The sequence below is a fragment of the Syngnathoides biaculeatus genome, chromosome 5 (assembly GCF_019802595.1).
Source record: "Syngnathoides biaculeatus isolate LvHL_M chromosome 5, ASM1980259v1, whole genome shotgun sequence".
NCBI classification, from domain to species: domain Eukaryota; kingdom Metazoa; phylum Chordata; class Actinopteri; order Syngnathiformes; family Syngnathidae; genus Syngnathoides; species Syngnathoides biaculeatus.
In genome coordinates this window covers 13,052,059-13,072,331 of record NC_084644.1, presented here as the reverse complement: position 1 = coordinate 13,072,331, position 20,273 = coordinate 13,052,059, and the positions used below count along the sequence as shown (strand labels likewise).

Below are 20,273 nucleotides of genomic sequence, written 5' to 3'. Positions count from 1 at the left end.
TAAAGGGGAATTCCAGTGCTTTGCATGAACAATGTATCCAAAAGGTCATGTAATATGTACTCTATTTTGACAATGTGATGTTAAATCCTCTCTCATATAATAGTGTTTTGAGAAGATTATTATCGACAATTATGAATTTTCAGGGGTGCTGCCATTTTACGTAACGTGCCGCACCAAAGGCTCCATTACATTATGCCCAGTGCTGATTTCTCAGATTCATCCTCATCTGATGAAGAAATAGCAGTATCGGTTGATCGGTAAGACGGAGGAATACTTCCATACAGATTTGAATCTGTGGCTGTAAATAATGTTGAATATTCAGATGGTTCTTCGGGTGGAAAGATGCTGGAGTCTGACTACTCGTAAGTGCGTAAACAAAGGCCCTCGGAGCTCCGGGCCGGCAGCCGTGGATGGGTCTTCGGACGGGAATGACGCGGAGTCTGCCGAGCGAGCCGAGCTTCGGGGTTCCTCCTTTAATGGTCCTCTTGCCCCATTGGGCACTTGAAATTGGCTTGCTTTGGCATGCTATGACCACTTTTTTTGGGTGCCTGCTGGCTCCTGTGTTGGCCCTTGTCAGTAGGGGCAGGGGGGAAAACTCGTTGGGTGAGGGGTGGGCATTGGGCATGGGTGGGGCCACTTTGAACATACTTGGGACCTCCATGGGTCCTGGGGGGTCAGTGGCATCCCCCTGGTTGAGTCCGCTGTTGACTCCCCGCTACTCCCTTGCTTGTAGGGGGGCCTCACCCTTCCTTGATGTGCTGGCTCAGCAATTCCGTACATTGACTACCATGCATATGATATGGTGTTCATTCACTAATAAGGTCGATAGACACACTATATTGTTTAATGAGTTGTGCTGGGATCAATAACGGCAACACAAGTTACACTTACATATCAACTCACAGGTTCTAACAGGAATTCCACCACACACACACAATAGCACACCTTTTACATTTTCTGACCTCTCGTCTTGCTTGCTTGGTTAGTAATTGCATGTCCTCACTGGGTGTCCCCCCCACCCCCCGCCCTCCCCTTCTGTCCCTTTTCCTTCCCCAAAGCCCATTTCTGTCTGCCTGCATTTTCATTAAACATCAGAATAATATGTATGTCTTTTTAATAAGATGAGGGAGTATTTCAACCCCCCCCCGTTGTACATCAAAACTGTTCCAGCACACTGATCATGACACGTTTACAACAACAACAACAATAACAAAAAATAAAAGAAAAAACAGGAAACGTGAATGTAGTTTTCCTTAAATGTTAAATACAAGTGAATGCTTTCGTTGGGGAGTCCACCGGTGTGTCCGTAAGTGCCATGTATTTGGTTGCCGATGGCGTTCGCGATGTGATGGTTTTGTACATTCATCGCAAAGTACTTTACCACAAACCGAGAAAGGCTGGGATACGTTTACCAAATGAAACAGCTGGTGAGAATGACTCAATCCTCATCTTGCGTCCTTGTCAAAAAGTTCTTGAATCAATCACCCGTGTGTGTTCGTATTGTTCTTTGACGATCACTTTATTTTCACGAGACGGAGTCCGAGGTCGGCGTCAGAGACCGAGCGCGGTCAACAGAGTAGGATTTTGATGAAGGCCTTGCGGAACTCCACGTTGAAGGTGGTGTAGATGACGGGGTTGACGGCGCTGTTAACGTAGCCCAGCCACGTGACGGCGCTGTACAGCGACGGCGAGATGCAGCAGCTGGCGCAGTGAGCCTTCAAAACGTGCGTCAGGAAGAAGGGCAGCCAGCAGATGATGAACACGCCTCATGGGGGGAGGGGGATGGGAGGGGAGAAAAAAACATCATCATCTCAACATGCACGTTCAGGCTCATGCATAGACAGTGTTGGAGGCAGGTGCTCAAGTAACCACTGCCAAAATGAGTGACATCACTCAGCTGTGGCCTTGAGCGGGAATTAATAACACAGTACTAATAATTCAGTCATCACTCGTTTCATCTAAAATAAAATAATACAAAAGTATTCGTATTGTCGTTTTCATGAAACTAAAATAGAAATGAGAAAATTGCAAAAGTCCCTCGTAAAATGCTCTGGTTCATTTAAAATGAAATACAGCAAAAACAGTGTGTGTGTTCACCGAGCACAATGGCGAGCATCTGCGTGGCCTTCCTCTCCTTCTGCTGTGACATCCTCCCCCTGGCCCTCTCCTTGGTCACCCCCGTCCACCCGCCGCCTTGCTCCCGCCAGCTCTCACGGCCCCGCATTCCGTCCTCCAGCGTGGGGGGGCGGGGCGTCAGGGCCGAGCGTGTTACCGTGCACGGGTGGGCCGGGGCGGGCCCCACCGAGATCGACAGTGAGATGGTCGCCCGGCACGGGTGCGCCGAAGGCGTTTGGGCACCGAGTGGGGCGGCTAAGCGCTGTTCGGTCTGCGGCAGGAAGCGACCTGGCTCCACTTCCAGGGGGTGCACAAGTGCCTCCTTCACCAACGTCTGCAATCACAATATACTGATTTTGACTTACATGCAAAACAGAAAAAAAAAAAACAGAACCTAACTCAAACCCTTATCTAACCTGAACCCCAAAAAAACAGAACTTATTTACCACCCTCCCAATAGCCGAAAGTAAACAAAGTAGCGTACTTATTGTATTGTTCAGAAATATTTGCAAGTGTCATGCTCCTATTGTATTACCAACAATCAGTACAGTGATGCCTCGGTTCTCGAACACAATCCGTTCCAGAAAACGGTTTGAGAATTGATTTGTTCGAAAACCAAATCGATGTTTCCCATTACAATGAATGGAAAAAGAATTAATGCGTTCCAAGCCTAAAAAATGCTGTTTTTTTTTTTTTAGCTTTTCCTGATAATAAACTGCATAGTAGAAATACATGTATAGTTTAAATAGTTTATATAATAAATATATTTATATAATATATGTATTCTTTGCTTAAAATGTATGCTTTAGTAGTAGAGTACGGTAGGCTGGGAGTGCATTGCTGTATCTGTCGCCTTTTTTTTTTTATTAACAAAAGTGCAGAATAACTTTAAACAAGCAATAATGAGGGGGGAAAAAGCAATTTTTTAACAAAAAAAAAAACACGCAAAAACATTCATAACTCGAGTTAACAGAAATGCTTCAACAACTATATCAAATGTCTTCAGGGGGTGGGGTGACTCGCCCCTTTTTTCACAAAGAACAAATCTAATGTCATTTGTTTCTGCTGTCTTTGAAGCACTTTTCTGAAGTGGCTCATCACAACATCGTTAAAATTTTGCAGTGCTCTGCTACATTCAGCATTATTGGGGTGATGAAGTTCCCCGAAATTATGGATTTCGTTCCATTTGGCACAGATGGCTTTGATGTCATCCTTTTTGCCTTCAGCCTCATTGGACGACATCTCATCTTTCCTCAGATTCGTATTAGGCTATCAATTATTTCTTAAAGTCGACAGTTCTACTCAGAACTTTCCTTTTTTTCAGCACCAGCAGCCTTACTAACTCCACTTGACTTCTTTGGAGCCATGATTGGAGGTTAATAGCCCTCGATAAGAAACACAACAGTCACTACCAGGACACCTCTGTGTACAGAGGCTGCGTTATACAAACAAAAGTGTGGTGGCAGTGCCGCGTGCGTTATGTCATTTGTTTTTGTTTTTTTTTTGGGGGGGGGGCGTTGGAATTGACAATAACAAAACATGGGTGGGTCAACTGGTTGCACCGCGCGCGATGTTATTTCCTGGTATTTTCGGGGACCATTTAAATAGACAACAACAAAACGCGTCGTGAGTGGGTCAACTGGTTGCGCCGCGTGCAATATGTTATTTCCGGGTCTTGTCGGGGGCGTTAGAGTACCGATTTTCGTTTGAAAACAGAAGAAAAAAAATCTTGAAATTTTCTTTCGAAAACCCATTTGTTCGAAAACGGGGATGTTCAAGAACCGAGGCTTTACTGTATATGTAATTGAGGTGCAGGTCTTATTTTTGCCCACTTGTGGTTGCCAACCACACACGCTACACTATAGTAACTCCAATGTTCAATGGGTACAAAATAGCAGACCTGGCCTTGACTATTTACTGGCTTGAGCTTTAGCCGCTTTGTGTGAAGTGTGACAGTTGGGGCTGTCGGTTGGTCGTCAAGAATGTGCTTGTTAACCCTTTGTTACCATTTATTCAATAAAGTGATTGAAAGCGCATCAGTGGCTGTTTCCCATCTTCCCTCTATCCAAGCCACCTTTTATGGATTACAATTCGTTCTACTTCGCCATGGTAGGCTATTTTAGACCATCCAATGACGGTTACTTGAGAGGAGACGTACAGTTGAGTAATTTAAGACAGTTGAACTCTGCAATAGGCACATTACACTGCCACACAACCACAATATGAACCATTAACATCAAAAACATAAAGTAATCTTTCCACATCCAACTTTCACAGCTCCTTCCTTGGTGTGTCTGTGCCTCGCCTTTACAAAGTTTTGTGCAGTTTTCCTGTAATTCTCGCTGACAAATCATCCAAAATGTGAACTTTTACGTAACTCACCACTCGCTTGCGGTGGGGGGCCGCAGTGGATGGTCTTAGCATCAACGCGCTCAGTTTCACGTCCTCTGGCTGGGTGCATTTATTCTACGACATACAAATGAACAGGTTGAGAACCAAATCTCCATTGTTGTTTTATTTTGGAAGGCATTTAGTTAGTTGGATGTACAGTATAAAATGTTTTGTCTATTTCAGTAGCAGAAGAAAATGTCTGCTAATACTCCAAGAAACAGATAAGTCGATGATCATATTAACAATATCTGAATTTCCGCCATGTCTATTTTTTTTTTTTATTCAACTAACCTGCGGCCTCCAAACTGTCTTGAAAGTAGTTGATCTAGTGGAAAATACAGTGGCCTAACGCCAATGTTGTCATTTTAAAGTCAAATGCATAAATTAATAGAGAAAATGCAAACTTTTCACATAATTTATTGTTAAAAATGAATATTTAGTTTCCATTTTGACAAATAGGGGGCAGTCATTTGTTACACTCAGTTCATTCTTCAGTCCAAAATGAGCTAACACTAACTGTAAGGAAAGCCCTCTATTCATATTTAGCATTTAACCTAACCCTAAACATATCTGGAACTGGCATGATATCTCCAATCATTAATATTTAATAATAATAATAATAATATAGTAATACTTTAGCCTGAGTGCCACTAACTCTTCGTGTTGGTACGGGTGAACTTTATTTTCCATCTTTGATAAAAACTTGCTAGTTTTGTTGCCATGTTGTAGTTAGAACACCATTTTTTCCATTCCAGTTTGTTTGCACTCTTCAAGGCAAGCATACAGACAGGCTCCCCTTCCCTTGGGCCCGGCTACCTTCCTGGGCCGCTGCGGCCCCGAGGCCTCGGGTCCGCTGTGCCTGCGAGGGGCGCACCGTCGGCCGCGTCTGCGCAGAACCACGCAGATTTGAACATACACAAGCAAGGTGACGATGAAGGGCACGTAGAAGGACGCCACCGACGAGTACACGACGAAGGCCGGGTCGGCGAAGCTGCACGTGGTGCCTTCGCGGTCCGCTAGGGCACAGGAAAACACACTTCTATCAAATTCACTTTTTACACTAGTGATGCTCAAACTTGTGAATTTTTTTTTTTTTTTAGCTCAGTGGTCTGCGGTCAGTGCAAAATTCCACAAGCTGGCTCGGAGCGACGTTCAAGATCAATAAAGAAAGTTCCCATTTTCTGTATTACCGGTGTTGTTGAGTCCAAAGAGCAGCGGGCAGGAAATGGCGAAGGACAGGAACCAGACGGCGGCGATCATCAGCGCCACCCTCCTCCTGGAGCTGTAGCGAGTGTTGTACAGTAACGGCATGGCCACTGCCGTGTACCTGCAACACACGTACATACGGCGGAAACTGTCAAGGAGGGAGCTCGAAACAATCCAGAGAACATTTGCGCAGGTTCCCATAGAAACATCCATCTGTTGCTTTTTAATGGGTCAAGGAGGTATTTTGAAACTGGAAAAGAATCCAAGTTATGTAATAATGTATTTTTATGGGGCAATGGTGGCGCTCCAAACAGGGTTTGTATAAATTTTCACGACACAAAGTTTAAAAGTGCAAACAAATCAACATGTCCAATGTCCATGCGTCTCCCCCCTTCCCCTCCCTCAAATGTCGACTAACTAATTCCTCTCCGACAAGAGTAACTTGTAATCAACAAGAGTAAATATTGTCAAAGCGAGTAAAAAGGGAGCTTGAACAGGCGTACCTGTCGATGCTGATCGCGCACAGGTTGAGGATGCTGGCCGTGCACATCATCACGTCCAGAGTCAGCAGGATGTCGCAGTGGATCAGGCTGAAGCGCCACTCGCCCACCACCTGCAAACACGTGCGGACTTAACACCACAGGGGTCTTCTTTCTTTCTATCTATCTATCTATCTATCTATCTATCTATCTATCTATCTATCTATCTATCTATCTATCTATCTATCTATCTATCTATCTATCTATCTATCTATATCTATCTATCTATCTATCTATCTATCTATCTATCTATCTATCTATCTATCTATTATCTATCTATCTATCTATCTATCTATCTATCTATCTATCTATCTATCTATCTATCTATCTATCTATCTATGAGATGAAAGGCTCCTTAAGTGGCACCATGTTCCTGCCAGAACTTTATTAATTAGCCCCTTAACATGAATAGTTCATTGTCAGCCAAGACATGACGCACTCAACTATTCACATTCATATTTCAAAATAATTCACTTCTACGAGAACTCCAGCGACAACCGCTGCTCAAATTAATTGGTTCAGACGGGAGAAAGTCCATCCTTCATTTTTCTGTTCTCATTACCGTGGCGGGCGAGGAGGAGACTTTCCGAGATTTAATGCGAGAGACAAACAAGCATTGACACTCACATTCATACCGATAAACAATTTAGAGTCTTCAATGGACCGAACATACATTTTGGGGAATTTGATTGGTGAATGGTCAGTCATGTTAGGGGGCACAGATATTTCTTATTAAAAGCTGCTCCGCATCGGCAAGTGTGTTTTCATTTTTCTTTGGGTTTGTGTGTGTTTGTTTGTTTGTTTGTTTTTACCCCTTTGGAAAGAGAACAGAAAAGTGAACATGATGGAATGTGGGGCACAAATGATTGTGCTCCACATAGTTTCGAGTGTCCAATTAATGTTGCATGTTTTTGGGATGTGGGAGGAAACCGGAGTGCCTGGAGAAAAGCCACGCAGGCACGGGGAGAACATGCAAACTCCACACAGGCGGGGCTGGTGTGACAGTCTGAGTGCTCCTGGTGCTGAAAACTCTGCTTGTGATTAATGCGCATGCGCGTATATTTTGTAAACTTCCGGCCAGTCTGAAACATCCCCATACATGCTACATCATGTGCCATTCGACAACTTGTCGCCGAGTGTTTATGTTCGCTATGGACGTCTCAGAAAAATATGTGTATATCTTTCTTATCAAATTTTATTTTAAGTTTAGCTTAGGGTTAGGATATAATGTATGTTAGCTACCTATATGTAGAACAAGGGGAACTATGAGACTGGGGGATTTCCCAGTAAGCGTCTGCTACGTACCCAGAGTTCCCATCTTAGTAACGCATGAATCACAAGGAGACTTTTCAGCACGGGGGAGCGCTCGGACCGTCACACCGGGATTGAACCCGGGAACTCAGAACTGTGAGGCCAACCCTTTACCAGCTTATCCACCGTGCCGCCTGTAATATAAAATTAAAAAAAAAAAAAAAACCCGAGGTGGGGGCTTTGGGGCACAAATTATTTTGCCCCACATACCCTGCCTAGCAACAGCTGCTCTGTGCAATATCAAGAAGTGTATTTAGCTTTTTTCTTTAAAAAAAAAAACTCTTAGATGTAAAACAGGATAATGAACATGATACTGAACTGAATTTTATGTCACAAATTATTTGCTTAGTGGAAAATCTGTGTGTTGAGCTTTTTTCGATTTTGTCTGCCTAGCAACAAATGACCAGGTTAAGGGGAGGGGAGTTTATATGTGTGAATATTGTGAGTGAGTGTGTGTTGGCCACTCCACCTCCAGGTAGACCCCCCAAGGCATAACCAGGGTGGCGAGCAGCAGGTCGGACACAGCCAGGGAAACGATGAGGTAGTTGGTGGTGGTCTGCAGGGCCCTTTCCCGCGACACAGCCACGCACACCAGAACGTTGCCGAACACCACGCAGAAGATGAGCAGCACTAGGAGCACGGCGTAGAAGTTGTACGGGGGCGAGGGAGACGCGGACGCCGCGCCGCTGCAATTGTCGGGCAAGGTCAAAAAGATGTACGAGGGGGCGGCGGAGGCCAGGGTCGAGGAGAAGTTGAGATGGAGGTTTGGCAGTGGTAAGGAGGAGGGAGGTGGTGGTGGCGGTGGCGGGAGAGGAGGAGGAGGAGGGGGGAGAACATCGGCAGAGTTGTTGTGAAAAGTCATGGTGATGCATCAGTGGACGTGGTTACTCTGAAAAGTGATGACAAAAAGGAAGAGAAGAAGTACAGCGTTATCTTCTTTTCCGAGCCGGCAGCGCACTCAATTGAAAGGTCCGCGCAGTGGGAAACGAACGAGTCATCTGTCAAGACACTCGCGAAAATGACTTCCGACTCAGAGACCCCAAACAAGATTGGCTTTTAGACGGAAAATACAACACTTTTGCTAGGACTAAAGTTTTGAGGCACAGGCGGATGACATCCTCAACTAACATGGCTGACAGCACATAAAAATAATGGTTGTCAACACAAAGCTTCACAACAAACGCACTGCACAAACATGGCCACCATCGGACACCCTTAACAATCCACAACCGTGGCGAACATTACACAACAACGTGGTATTTGGAAGGTTGAGGAAGGACAGTTTTAGGCCTGTTGTGTTATTTCCTGCTTTTCATCATACCACAAGTGTTTTTCATAAAAAACAGCATTAAAGTTGTTGTTGTCTATTTACACCGCCAGGAGCAGCTTTGAAGTTGTCACGTTCACTTAGTTTTGTGCACTATCCCAATCATCTTCGAAATACGATGTGAGAAAAACACGGAGAGCAGGGAGAGGTCACGAACGATGCCGATATTATGACCTGAGTCAGGTTCAGCGGCTTTCGGGGGCTAACATTCTCCAGCCAAAGTCAGACTCCGCTAAGGAAATATGCTAAAGTTCGGCATAGTTTTCCCTGTCATTGTGACGTCTACAAAATTTTGTCTGGAATAAATCAAGTCAGATGAAAGCGCTTAAAAATGAACAGCTCAACTTGCTGTGAATATGAATGAAAGACTTAAAAAAACAGTGATGCGATCACATATCTTGCCACCATTTTAATCCAGTGACTGCTTTGAGGTCTTTGAGGCAACAATAACAACAAAGAGCCACAAAACTAATTAAGTGTCCTCAGAAACACAGCAGGGGCAGCTCTGTCACTTTAAGTTTCCTTTTTATTAGTTTTTGATGGTATCGACATCAAAGTTTCTTTGCCGCCACCAGTGTAATAAATTATTTCAAAAAGTGACAGTGAATTCACTTTGGTCATCTACATTACTAGGAAACACTCCGTGCATATCAGATACTAAATGATGAAATTTGCATCAATATAATATCGCCTAAGTACATAGTATTTCCAAAGTGGCGTATGCATTTGAGTACCGTAATTTCCGGCCTACAAGCCGCAACTTTTTTCACATGCTTTCAACCTTGCGGTTTATGCGGTGATGCGGCTAGTTTGTCCATTTTTTTCTAACGGCCGCAAGTGGACACTCGAACGGTTAAGGTAAGAATGAGACCGGTGGAATATATGTCCTGAGGGAGTGACTTTTACCGCCCTGTTAGCGCTGCGCTAGTGTTTGCGCTGTGCTAGCATGTTGCTGCTGTGTTACTGGCGTGTCTCAGTGATATTTACCGGTAAGTTTTTTTTTTAACTGGCCTGTTAGCACTAGCGTTAGTACTAGCTTCAGCGCCACGGTAGCGCCACTCTAGCGTTAAACTCTTTCTGTGTACCCGCTTTATAAATATCTCATGTTTCAATGTGGATTTCAATGTGGGCACTTGCGGCTTTTACACAGCTGCGGCGTATGCATGTACCAAATGGCATTTACTTTACAAATGTACTTAGTGAGGCTTGTAACCAGGTGTGGGGTGTAGGTCGGGTTTTACGGTAGCGCCATTTGTATAATGTCCGACTATTTATTTAAAAGCATCCTATGTTTAATATTTACATATTTATGCTGCTGCCGAAATTGCAAAAAGTTCACTCCGATCGTTGTAATAACAACAGATAGATCCTCTCACTAATCTGGCTTACAGTTTAGACTTGTAGTTAAACTTTGGAACATGTAAAAAAATCACAGACTTTTTTAACAATTTCTTCATCATAATTTGGGACTTTTTTCACTGATCTAGTTTGTCACCCAAAGTAATATTCAGTAAATTAATATTGTCACATTTGTCACTAGGTCAACATGGTGTCATGTTTTAAACATGCTGTATGAATGTAAACACACACAACTCGTGTGTCACATTAGGTAAAAGAGCTTCACGCTATATTTACTGAGCTCAGCCATCTGTGAATTAAAAGAACCATAACTGTCAATGTGCTCTGACGGAACGATAACGCTGCGGGAAATATTATACTCTACATGCTCTTTCATCCGCGACCTTGTCAATTACCACGATGATGGCGTCGTGATGTATTTTTTGCGGTACGACGACAGCACAGAGCCACAAAACAAGTGCCACCGCAGAGCTGCTTTAATAATTCATATGCCAATTATCCACTGAAATGATTTGGAAGGTCCCGTACGCACCGAGAGCGAACCCATTAGCGGTTATGTCAAACTATTGTGGAACCTTCACACACTTGCGCCACGGGAAATGATGACAAGAAAATGTATATTTTCCCCGCTGAAACGGTCGCCATAGTGAAACCATTATCAACTAATGTCGGCTACCCGCCATGATGGCTCAGAGTTTTAGGCACTTATGCTAATTTTTTAAATTTGATCAACTGTCTGACATTAGCAATTATATATGGACAATTTCAGTTCTCTATGCGGTATGCTAGTATATATATATATATATATATATATATATATATATATATGTATGCAGAATGTGAGGTGTCTAAATTTAGCTGTTACTTCTGCTGTATTTGAACGTCTTGTTTGTATATTTACTTGGAAATCTTTGCCTTATGCTTTTACTTCTGCCACATTTCAGCATCTTTATTTGTTAGTGGTCTTTAATAATATACAGTATTCACATGATATATGAAGTAACAGCATCTAACTTTAGTGACTCTGTATGTTAGCATTTTTATTTAGCGCCAGTCAATGTAGCTGTCCCTTGTACAGAATATTGACATATTTACTGTACATAGCCTGGTTTTAGTGGTTCCTTTTTCAGAATGTTGGCATATTTGTTGTTAGTTCACCTATTGTACATTATTCAATGTCTGGAACTCTACTGTGCCATATTCAACATGTGTGGAACACAACTGTGAAATATTTAATGTGTCTGAATGCTGCGCAATAAGTCATATACTCTTCAATACTACGACTTTGGCCACAATTAAAGATTTTTTTATGTTTGTGCATTGCTATTTATCTGATTACAGATACTTTTTGACTTCTTATCTTATTTTCTTCTATATTTTATATACATGTTTACACTGGACCAGGAGCTGCTATCAGTCTCATTGTGCATATGTTTTGTGACAATAAGAGGTATTCCATTCAATTTAATTGTATTCTATTTAAATTAATGGCCTCAGGTGATACATTTCTCAGAGTTCTGTATGCAGTATGATTGCATATTTAGAAATACAGAATGATGATATACTATTTCAGGGCTCATACTCAGTCGGACCCAAAAAATTTAAGGGCTTTTTAGGGCTGACACGAAAAATTTAGGGCTGACACGGAAAAATTTAGGGTCATTGTGGGAAATCAAGAGTAAGGAAAAAAGACTCACCCAATGGCGCCATCGGCTCTTCTTGGTTCATCAAAGGTTCCAGTACCTCAGTAGCTGTGACAGTGATCACCTGTCGCCCCTTGTGGTAGTTCTCATTGATATGACCATTGCCAATGTCTTCACACAACAGTCTACAGAAAAACAGATTCTAACTACAATTGCAACTATAGACACAAATGTCTTCTACTGATGTCTGTCTCAGCACCCCTACTCTAGCTCCTTGAGCCTACCCAGTGCCTCCTCTATTTGTTGCTGCAGAGGTGCCAAAGTGGGTCTCTTGTCCTTTGCTCTGCCTCTGAGTGCATTGGCCTCTGTGATAAACCTCAGATTCCTCTTTTCTTCTGCCTCCTCACACAGCCTGTCAGCCTTCTCAATAAGCGTACATATGTCAGTCTCTATTCTCGCTTTTTTGGCTTTGAGGCAGTGGAGATGAAAAGTGGGCAGGTACGAAGTCTTCCTTTCCCCACAATGGTAGTTTTTAGCAATGTCACTGTCTGGGAACATGACTCCAAACCCTTTCGAATTATTTTCACAAGATTTGTAACCGTAATGGCTGCAGATCACTTTTAAAGTCCACACGATCTCTGCCTTTAACCAGTCCGTCTTCGTGTCTTGAACTACGTTCATAAAGCCTGACTTCTGGCTGGTTAAGTCGATGACTGGACAACTGTAGGTATGCATGCACTGCCAGTACCACTGCCTGAAGTTGATGCTTCACTATCTTGATATTTTTTTAACAGATTCATACCAACGTAAGATGAGTTTTCGCCAAATCAGCGTGTGTCCTGTTTTTCCGGTGCGACTCCAGCGCTTTGACGCCCATCTTTTCGAGCTGGTAACTCTGTTTTCACAGATGGCAGTAAAACACGTGCCGATCTTTTGCATCTCAACGAACCCAGCTTCCAAACTCCTTACTTTCAACCCAAGCATCTTGAAAAATTCACTTCCCCATGATACAAGTTGGATCGATGAAAGACGTAACGAAGACGAAGTGAAATGCCGACTCACGGGAATAAACAATGGAATATCGACGACAAGACGGCGACTTATTGTCAACACGGTGACTTCCGTTGACAATTTCCAGCTGTTTTAGACGCCAGACGGATCGCTATTTTTTTTTTAAATTAAAGATAATTTTTTTGGGGGGGAGAATTTTGACGGTAGATGTCCTCCCTTTGATTTTTTTATAATTTAAGGCCTTTTTAGGGGCATGACCGATTTTCGCGGATTTTAAGGACTTTTAGGAGCCCCTAAACGCACCTTCGAAAATTTAGGGGTTTTTAGGGACTTTTAGGGACGCGTGCGAACCCTGTATTTACTTAACAGCATTCAAAGTTAGCAATACAGAATGCAGAATGTTAGCAAATTAGCATATTAACTTAGCAGGCAGACAACTTTAGCGGCTCCATATGGTGAATGTTAATTCTATATGCAGTAAGTTAGCATTTTACTTGCGCGAAATGTCGACACTTCAACTATAGCAATTCAGTATGTGAATGATATCTTATTAATTTAGCGGCTCCGTATGCTGAACGTTAATTCAGTATGCAGTACATTACCATATTTACTTATGCTGAATGGTGCCATATTTACTTAACAGCATTCAATTCTAGCTATTCAGTTTGTAGAATGTTATCTTATCAACATAGCAGTAGACAAATTATCAACTACATATGTAGTATAATAATTCTGTTTGCGGTTTGTTAGCATATTTTGCTGTCCAGATTATTATCATATTTCGCTTCATCTATCTCGCTTGTGGTAGCATTTTTTTACCCAATTAATTGCAAATGTAAATGTTATCACATTTTACAGGGCTGACACTGACCTTGGCACACCAGGACGCACGTGTTTGTGAATTTTTGTCTCTTGTTTATCATCATTTATTTTGAAAATAGAGCAAGGCTATCTCCTCAAGATGCACCTCCAGTCCATCATTTGTTCATTTCTGGCACACCTGCACAGAATGCACGGACTCCGGCAACAACAAAAAAAAGGTCAAGAAGTCATATTCCTATCCAGCCACATCAGAAATTAATTTTTCTGGACTGCTGTTAAAAGATCTACGACGGGCAGCCCGACTAGAAGCGCACGGCGTTCACGTGTAATAACAAAGTCGTCCAGCTAATTTCCTATTCGCACTTGTGCTGCAATTTCCTCCCATTTATGAACGCTAGTGTCACCTGTAAGGATAACACCGGCTCGCCTGCACGATCAATACGTGATGAATAAATTAGCGCAGTGAAGCAGCGCAGCGGCTCGTTAATATGCTGCACACTTAATCAGTGCCTCGCGGGTTTTGTACACGTGCACGTTATCTGATGACTAATTAAAAGGATAACACATACATTTCTAATTCTATCGTCACTGGGGAGGCAGGAATGTATAGTAAAAATGTTTCATTAACGTCTCTTGTTGATAAGAGTTTTTGATTAATGATCGCAGTGTTGTCTCGTTTGGCGGGATAACAAACTTTGCTGCCATGCTCTCACCACACACAATGAAACAAAAAAAAAAAGCAACTCAAAAGTTTCCCATTCGTTTCCATGTCAAATGGTCCGAGTATAATTTTGCAATGTTTGAAGGATATGTTGAAAATGGCCAAATTAATCCGAAAATGTCCACTTGAAAGCAAATTGAAACAGAACGGCCTTTTTGTATATCTATGGAAGTAAACATGTGCTACCAGGATTTGAATTTCAAATGCCACAGAAAAGAGGTTTTGAATTTGAAATGTACAATGATGACATTTCTAATAGTTGTATTTCAGTGTAACTTTTCAATGTTAACAATTCGACCGGCTGCAATTCGCCTTCGAAAATTCACCGCCTGTGCCACCAACACAGGGTTACTTCAGGTCAGAACCGAAGACCCAGCTAATCGCAGTTACACTTTCGTAGTTACGTGATGTCACATACTAAGAAGGCGTAACTGGATTGGCTGACTATTTGGTTCTGACCTGAAGTAACCCTGCCTGGTGGCACAGGCGGTGAATTTTAGACAGCAAATTGTAGCAACAATTGAAAATGTGATCACTTTACATTTCAAATTCAAATCCTGGTGGCACATATTTACTTTCATAAAAACCTACTCATGGTAGATTTTCATGGCTTCAGGAGCTGATTTAAAAAGAATGAAATTAGTGGGAGGGGAAAAAATATAGACTGGAATTGGCCAAGATTTACCCAATAATGGCTGCTGTGTTTTCAGGAGTAGCTGATGTTGCTTAGTGAAACTCACATGGAGAGTGGGGTGGGTTGGAGGGAGCAAAAAACTGGAAAGTGGAAAAAGAAGGCCAAAATAATCCATTAAAAACATTTTGAAAAAGGCAAAATGCAACATTTGCGGTTTCTGGTGAGAACAGACATGCACACCAAGTATCACGTTGCCAAGTGAAACTGGCAACAGACACTGGATTTTCAAAACGTGGGCAATCAATGGTCACATTATCTATGTTATCTGATGCTTTGTGATTGAAGCTCTTATTCTGTCTTTAATAATATCACTCGCTCCGAATATTATTCAAGTAATCACTGTCTGGCCCCTACCATCACAATGGTGTGTGCCTTGGTGTCTGTGTGGAAAAGGGGGAGGGGGGGGATTCATTCAACCTTATTGTTCCTTTTATTAATAGAAACAAAATTATATTTTTTTTTCCCAGAAAGCCTTGACGCGCAGCAATTAGCGAGGCTGTATCTTGTCACTTGCCGTGTTCATCTTCGAGGAAACAGTTGCAACTTTAATTTTACTTCAACAACTGCGAAGTCAAAATATTGGGAAATACATACTTTTGACTCATAAAGCGTCTGGCCGATTTATCAAATTATTTAAAGGCATGGTATCTATGTGAAGCTGGAAAAGGCCCCCCCCCCAAAAAAAATCCTACTTTCTTTTCTGAATTCTATATTTTATATGAGAAAATTCCCAAATTCCCAGCAAAATTGGATGTTGATATCAACCTGCTAAATTTCTCGAGAAATTGAAAGAAACAGAAAGAAAAGAAACATCTGCCTCACAGTGACCTGAGATTGGCTGGCAACCAGTTCAGGGTGTACCCCGCCTCTATCATGAGTAGATCCATCCATCCATCCATCCATTTTCTTAGCCGCTTATCCTCACGTGAGTCGCGGGAAGCGCTGGAGCCTATCCCAGCTGTCAAAGGGCAGGAGGCAGGGTACACCCTGAACTGGTTGCCAGCCAATCGCAGGGCACATAGAGACAAACAGTTGCACTCACAATCATACCTACGGGCAATTTAGAGTGTCCGATTAATGTTGCATGTTTTTGGAATGTGAGAGGAAACCGGAGTGCCCGGAGAAAACCCACGCAGCCACGGAGTGATCATGCAAACTCCACACAGGCGGGTCCAGGATTGAACCCGGGACCTCACCTCAGAACTGTGAGGCCAATGCTTTTCATGAGTAGATTTAGAATGATAAAAAAATCTCAAACCATGCTTGAAAAGTCTCCCATTTTGGTTTGAAGTGGCCGTGTTACATTCATTTCGGACATTTCCAGGACTCTTTCAAAGATAAACTTGTTCGAGATATCTATCTAATGAAACCCCCTGAAGCCATTTTTACTTACCAACATAAGATTTGATAGGTATTCTATGTCCGTCACGAGTAGACACACAAAAAGTCTTATGAATCCATGGCCCAAGAAAGGATGCCTGCAGTTTTTGGTTTGACTTGAGGGTCAATTAGGCTATTTCAAGGAGTCCTTCAAATCTTGACAAGTCCAACAGACTTTGTTGGATTGCTACCAAACCGGAATTCCGTATAATACCGTAGATGGATAAGAGATGCTAATTTGTAAAATGTTTGAGTTTTCGTCATTACGTGTGCGCGACGCGTTGCAGAAAATTTTGACGTGTCAAAAGTTTGACAGAGTAAGTCAGCACCAAGGTCACAGCTCCAAACTGGAACCTTCTGGATTTTAGATTAATGGCTTGCGAAACATGCTGGTGGGGTGTGTGTGGTGGGGGGCTGCTTTCTTGCTGCTGGTTCGAAATCAGGAGGTTATCGGTTCGACCTCTGCTTCCCGCGCACTCGTGTCCTTGAAAAGAGGCTTTTGATAAGTTACAAGACTTCATGCAGCCGTAAACAAGTATTAGTGCCACCCAGCATTATAGTACAGCAGTAAAATTACAGATGATTTGACCGACAGCTTTGTCTGCTGTTTGACAGGATGAGTCCCCTCAATAAATATGGATTTGTTGATTCATTCATTCTGTCCAGCACTAATCCAGATGACGGTCAACATTGAGCTGGATTGGAGTTCATCCAGACCACACCCTGGAATGTTGATTCATTTTTTTCTTTGTGCATGAATTTGCAATTGCAATTTCACAATACTGACAAATAGCCATCCATTTTCTTCACTGCGTATCCTCACGAGGGTTGCAGGGAATGCTGGAGCCTATCCCAGCAGTCAAAGAACAGGTACACCCTGAACTGGTTGCCAGCCAATCGCAGCGCACATTGAGACAAACAGCCGCACTCACAATCTCACCTAGGGGCAATTTAGAGTGTCCAATTATGGTTGCATGTTTTTGGAATGTGGGAGGTAACCGGAGTGCCCGGAGGAAACCCACGCAGGCACGGGGAGAACATGCAAACTCCACACAGGCCGGTCCGGGATTGAACCCGGTACTTCAGAACTGTGAGGCCAACGCTTTACCAGATGATGCACTGTGCTGGCCTACTGACAAATAAATAAAATAAATTAATACAAATAAATACTTCCTTCGCATATACTTTTTAAATAAAAAGTCCAATATCCCATATTTTGAATTTAAAAAAACCCTGAAATTCCCATATTTTAAACAAATAAACAAATGAAAAACAAACAAATAAATAAAAACACATAATTAGAACCTGACCTCTCATGAATTTAATTAAAAAACTGACTATGAATATTTAAACAATGAATTGCAGTCTTCCAAAAAAATTTTGGACCCTGCCTTCTCTATTTGCTATCTCCCATAACTTCATATATTTATAATTAAAAAAGGCTTGCCATTATATATATATTTTAAATTAATGACTAAATTCCATCAAAAAATCTGGTTTCCAATTGCTAAAAAAAAAGTTTCATTTGGACAAAAAAATTTCATTTATTTCCATTCATCTAATACTCACAAGGGTCATGGGCCCGTTTGAGCATATCCCAGCTGATTCTGGGTGAGAGGCTGGGTACAACTTGAAGTGGTCGCCAGCCAATCGCAGACCACAAAAGAACCATTGACTCTCAAATTCACACCTATGGACAATTTAGAGTCTTCAATGAAACTACGATGCATGTTTTTGCAATGTGGGAGGAAACTGGAGTACCTAGTGAAAACCCACACAGGCACGTTGAGAACATGGAAACTCCACACAGGCGGGGTCGGATTTGAACACAGATCTTCAGAAATGTCAGGCAGATGCCATTTTTCTCTCCAATATTTGTGGCAAGAATTAAATAATAAAGCCCATAATCTTTCATTCAATAATTCATTAAAATTGGTCAATTTAACATGCAGTATTAAAATGTGAAATAAAAGGTACCGTTGTGGTAAGTGTCATCTTTTATAACTTATAAGAAAAGAAAACGTTTTGGGTCATATAAGGTAGAATAATTACACACTGTACTCAGTCCGACACTCTAACACATACACTGTGCCCCCAGTCACAATATATGAAAATATTACGTGAACAATAATTTCTCAGGAGCTTGAATGGGACCTACCGGTGCCGGGCAATAGGTCCGCTCTCCTCTCACTATCCCGTGTGAAGAGCCTCGAGCACGGCACTCGCGCTCCGCCTCCACGCCGAGGAGTGACGGGTCCCTCCCGGGGCTCCCCCGCCTGCCTTGGCCGCGTCACGTCGCTCGAGCTCGGGTCCGTGAAGTCGAGAGGAGCCTGGAGGGTCGTTGACAGGGACCGAGACGACCTGACACGTGATTGGTTGAGGGCGCTATGGGGAGGCGGGGTTCTGCGATCAAGAACACACCTGAAGGGCTTCCAGAAACTTAGCTGACAGGCATCTCAGCCAATCAGGAGCAAGCTGAAGAAACTCCTCCGATTCGACCTTTCATTTGAACAATCATTAAAGATAGCAAATTATTACAAACTTTAAATATACACACAATACTATAGATGTTAGTTAAATAAACGTGCAGCCGAAGGTAGAGTTGTAATTACCACTTTATATTACTATTCCTAAAAAAAACGAGTAAAAAGATATACCGGACAGTATTTTGGGGTGGAGGGAAATTAGGGACATTTTACACCTCCTATACCCATTATTTTATCTTACTCGTTTTCTAAGCTTCTTGAGTAATAAAATGCACTATCACAAAATGTATTTCAACATACATGTACTATATTTAGTACACATATATATTCTGAAATTTATTGTTTTTCCGCCAATATGGGATTTTTATATGTAAATGGAAACAATATAGTAAAAGTGGATAGGCAGATAAAAAAAATCTATAATGGACAAAACAGGAATTTTCATTCATCTTATTCATACCAGCTATATTAACAGAATATAAAAGTAGCCTATTTTTTTTCCCCAAATTTCAGTTTTTAAATTTATCTTGGTCTTATATGGGTAAATGCCTACTATAATAAATCAGCCACACTTTAGGTCACATTATCAAAAAGTAATTGATCTAAACTCAAGGCCCAGGGGCCAGATTTGGCCCGCTGCATGATTTCATGTGCCCCACCAAGGCAAATCATGTGTTATCAACTTCCATGAACTTCGTTAAAATCTGTACCAAAATTCCAAATCCTCACATCAAAAAATGATAATGCTGAGATATTGCAAGCATTTTTGTGTTTCCAAACATCACAAATAGTTGAAAACCCCATTACTTTGAATTTGTGATTTCAGAAATAGTTAATAAATTTCATGTGTAAATAATAAGGCAAAAGATTTTCAGTTACACATTCATAACGGAACTTTGAGGGAAACCGTAACTATAATGCAGCCTGGGACAGACTTTGACATTCCTGTGATAGACTAAACGGTACTGGTCCACTGAAATACAGTGCACTTCCTGCCTAAGCGAAAAGAAAAACATCCATCCATCCATTTTCCAGGCCGCTTATCCTCATGAGGGTCGTCAGAGTGCTGGAGTCTAACCTCGTTAACTTCAGGTGAAAAGCACACTCCACCCTGAACAATCGCAACAGTTTTCTATAAATGACGCTACACAATTTACGTGTTGCCCTTCATACTCTGCAGATACATGATCCTAAATATACATTAAAACCTTTATAAAACACAAACCAAAAACGGTAGCTATTTAAAATGTTGCTAGGGCAGGCCTGCA

General features: G+C 42.1%; 1 protein-coding gene across 11 annotated transcripts; it reads right to left on the bottom strand.

Annotated features, from left to right (window-relative positions):
* Nucleotides 1-1,022: 1,022 nt before the first annotated feature.
* On the bottom strand, nucleotides 1,023-19,119 carry drd2l (dopamine receptor D2 like). Of its 11 annotated transcripts, none has more exons than XM_061819180.1 (10): nucleotides 18,941-19,119; nucleotides 18,678-18,849; nucleotides 15,131-15,219; nucleotides 8,032-8,451; nucleotides 6,216-6,325; nucleotides 5,697-5,833; nucleotides 5,423-5,522; nucleotides 4,498-4,581; nucleotides 2,098-2,449; nucleotides 1,023-1,765 (listed from the first exon to the last, which is right to left on the bottom strand). In XM_061819180.1, exons 4-10 carry the CDS (start codon nucleotides 8,432-8,434, stop codon nucleotides 1,569-1,571), a joined length of 1,383 nt encoding a protein of 460 aa, XP_061675164.1. In that variant the 5' UTR covers nucleotides 8,435-8,451; nucleotides 15,131-15,219; nucleotides 18,678-18,849; nucleotides 18,941-19,119; the 3' UTR covers nucleotides 1,023-1,568. The 11 variants fall into 11 exon arrangements, with proteins under 11 accessions (XP_061675164.1, XP_061675159.1, XP_061675162.1 ...); XM_061819175.1 differs by lacking the exon at nucleotides 15,131-15,219 and adding an exon at nucleotides 5,323-5,392 and having other exon boundaries at nucleotides 5,468-5,522; XM_061819178.1 differs by lacking the exon at nucleotides 15,131-15,219 and adding an exon at nucleotides 11,946-12,076 and having other exon boundaries at nucleotides 18,941-19,117.
* Nucleotides 19,120-20,273: the final 1,154 nt, after the last annotated feature.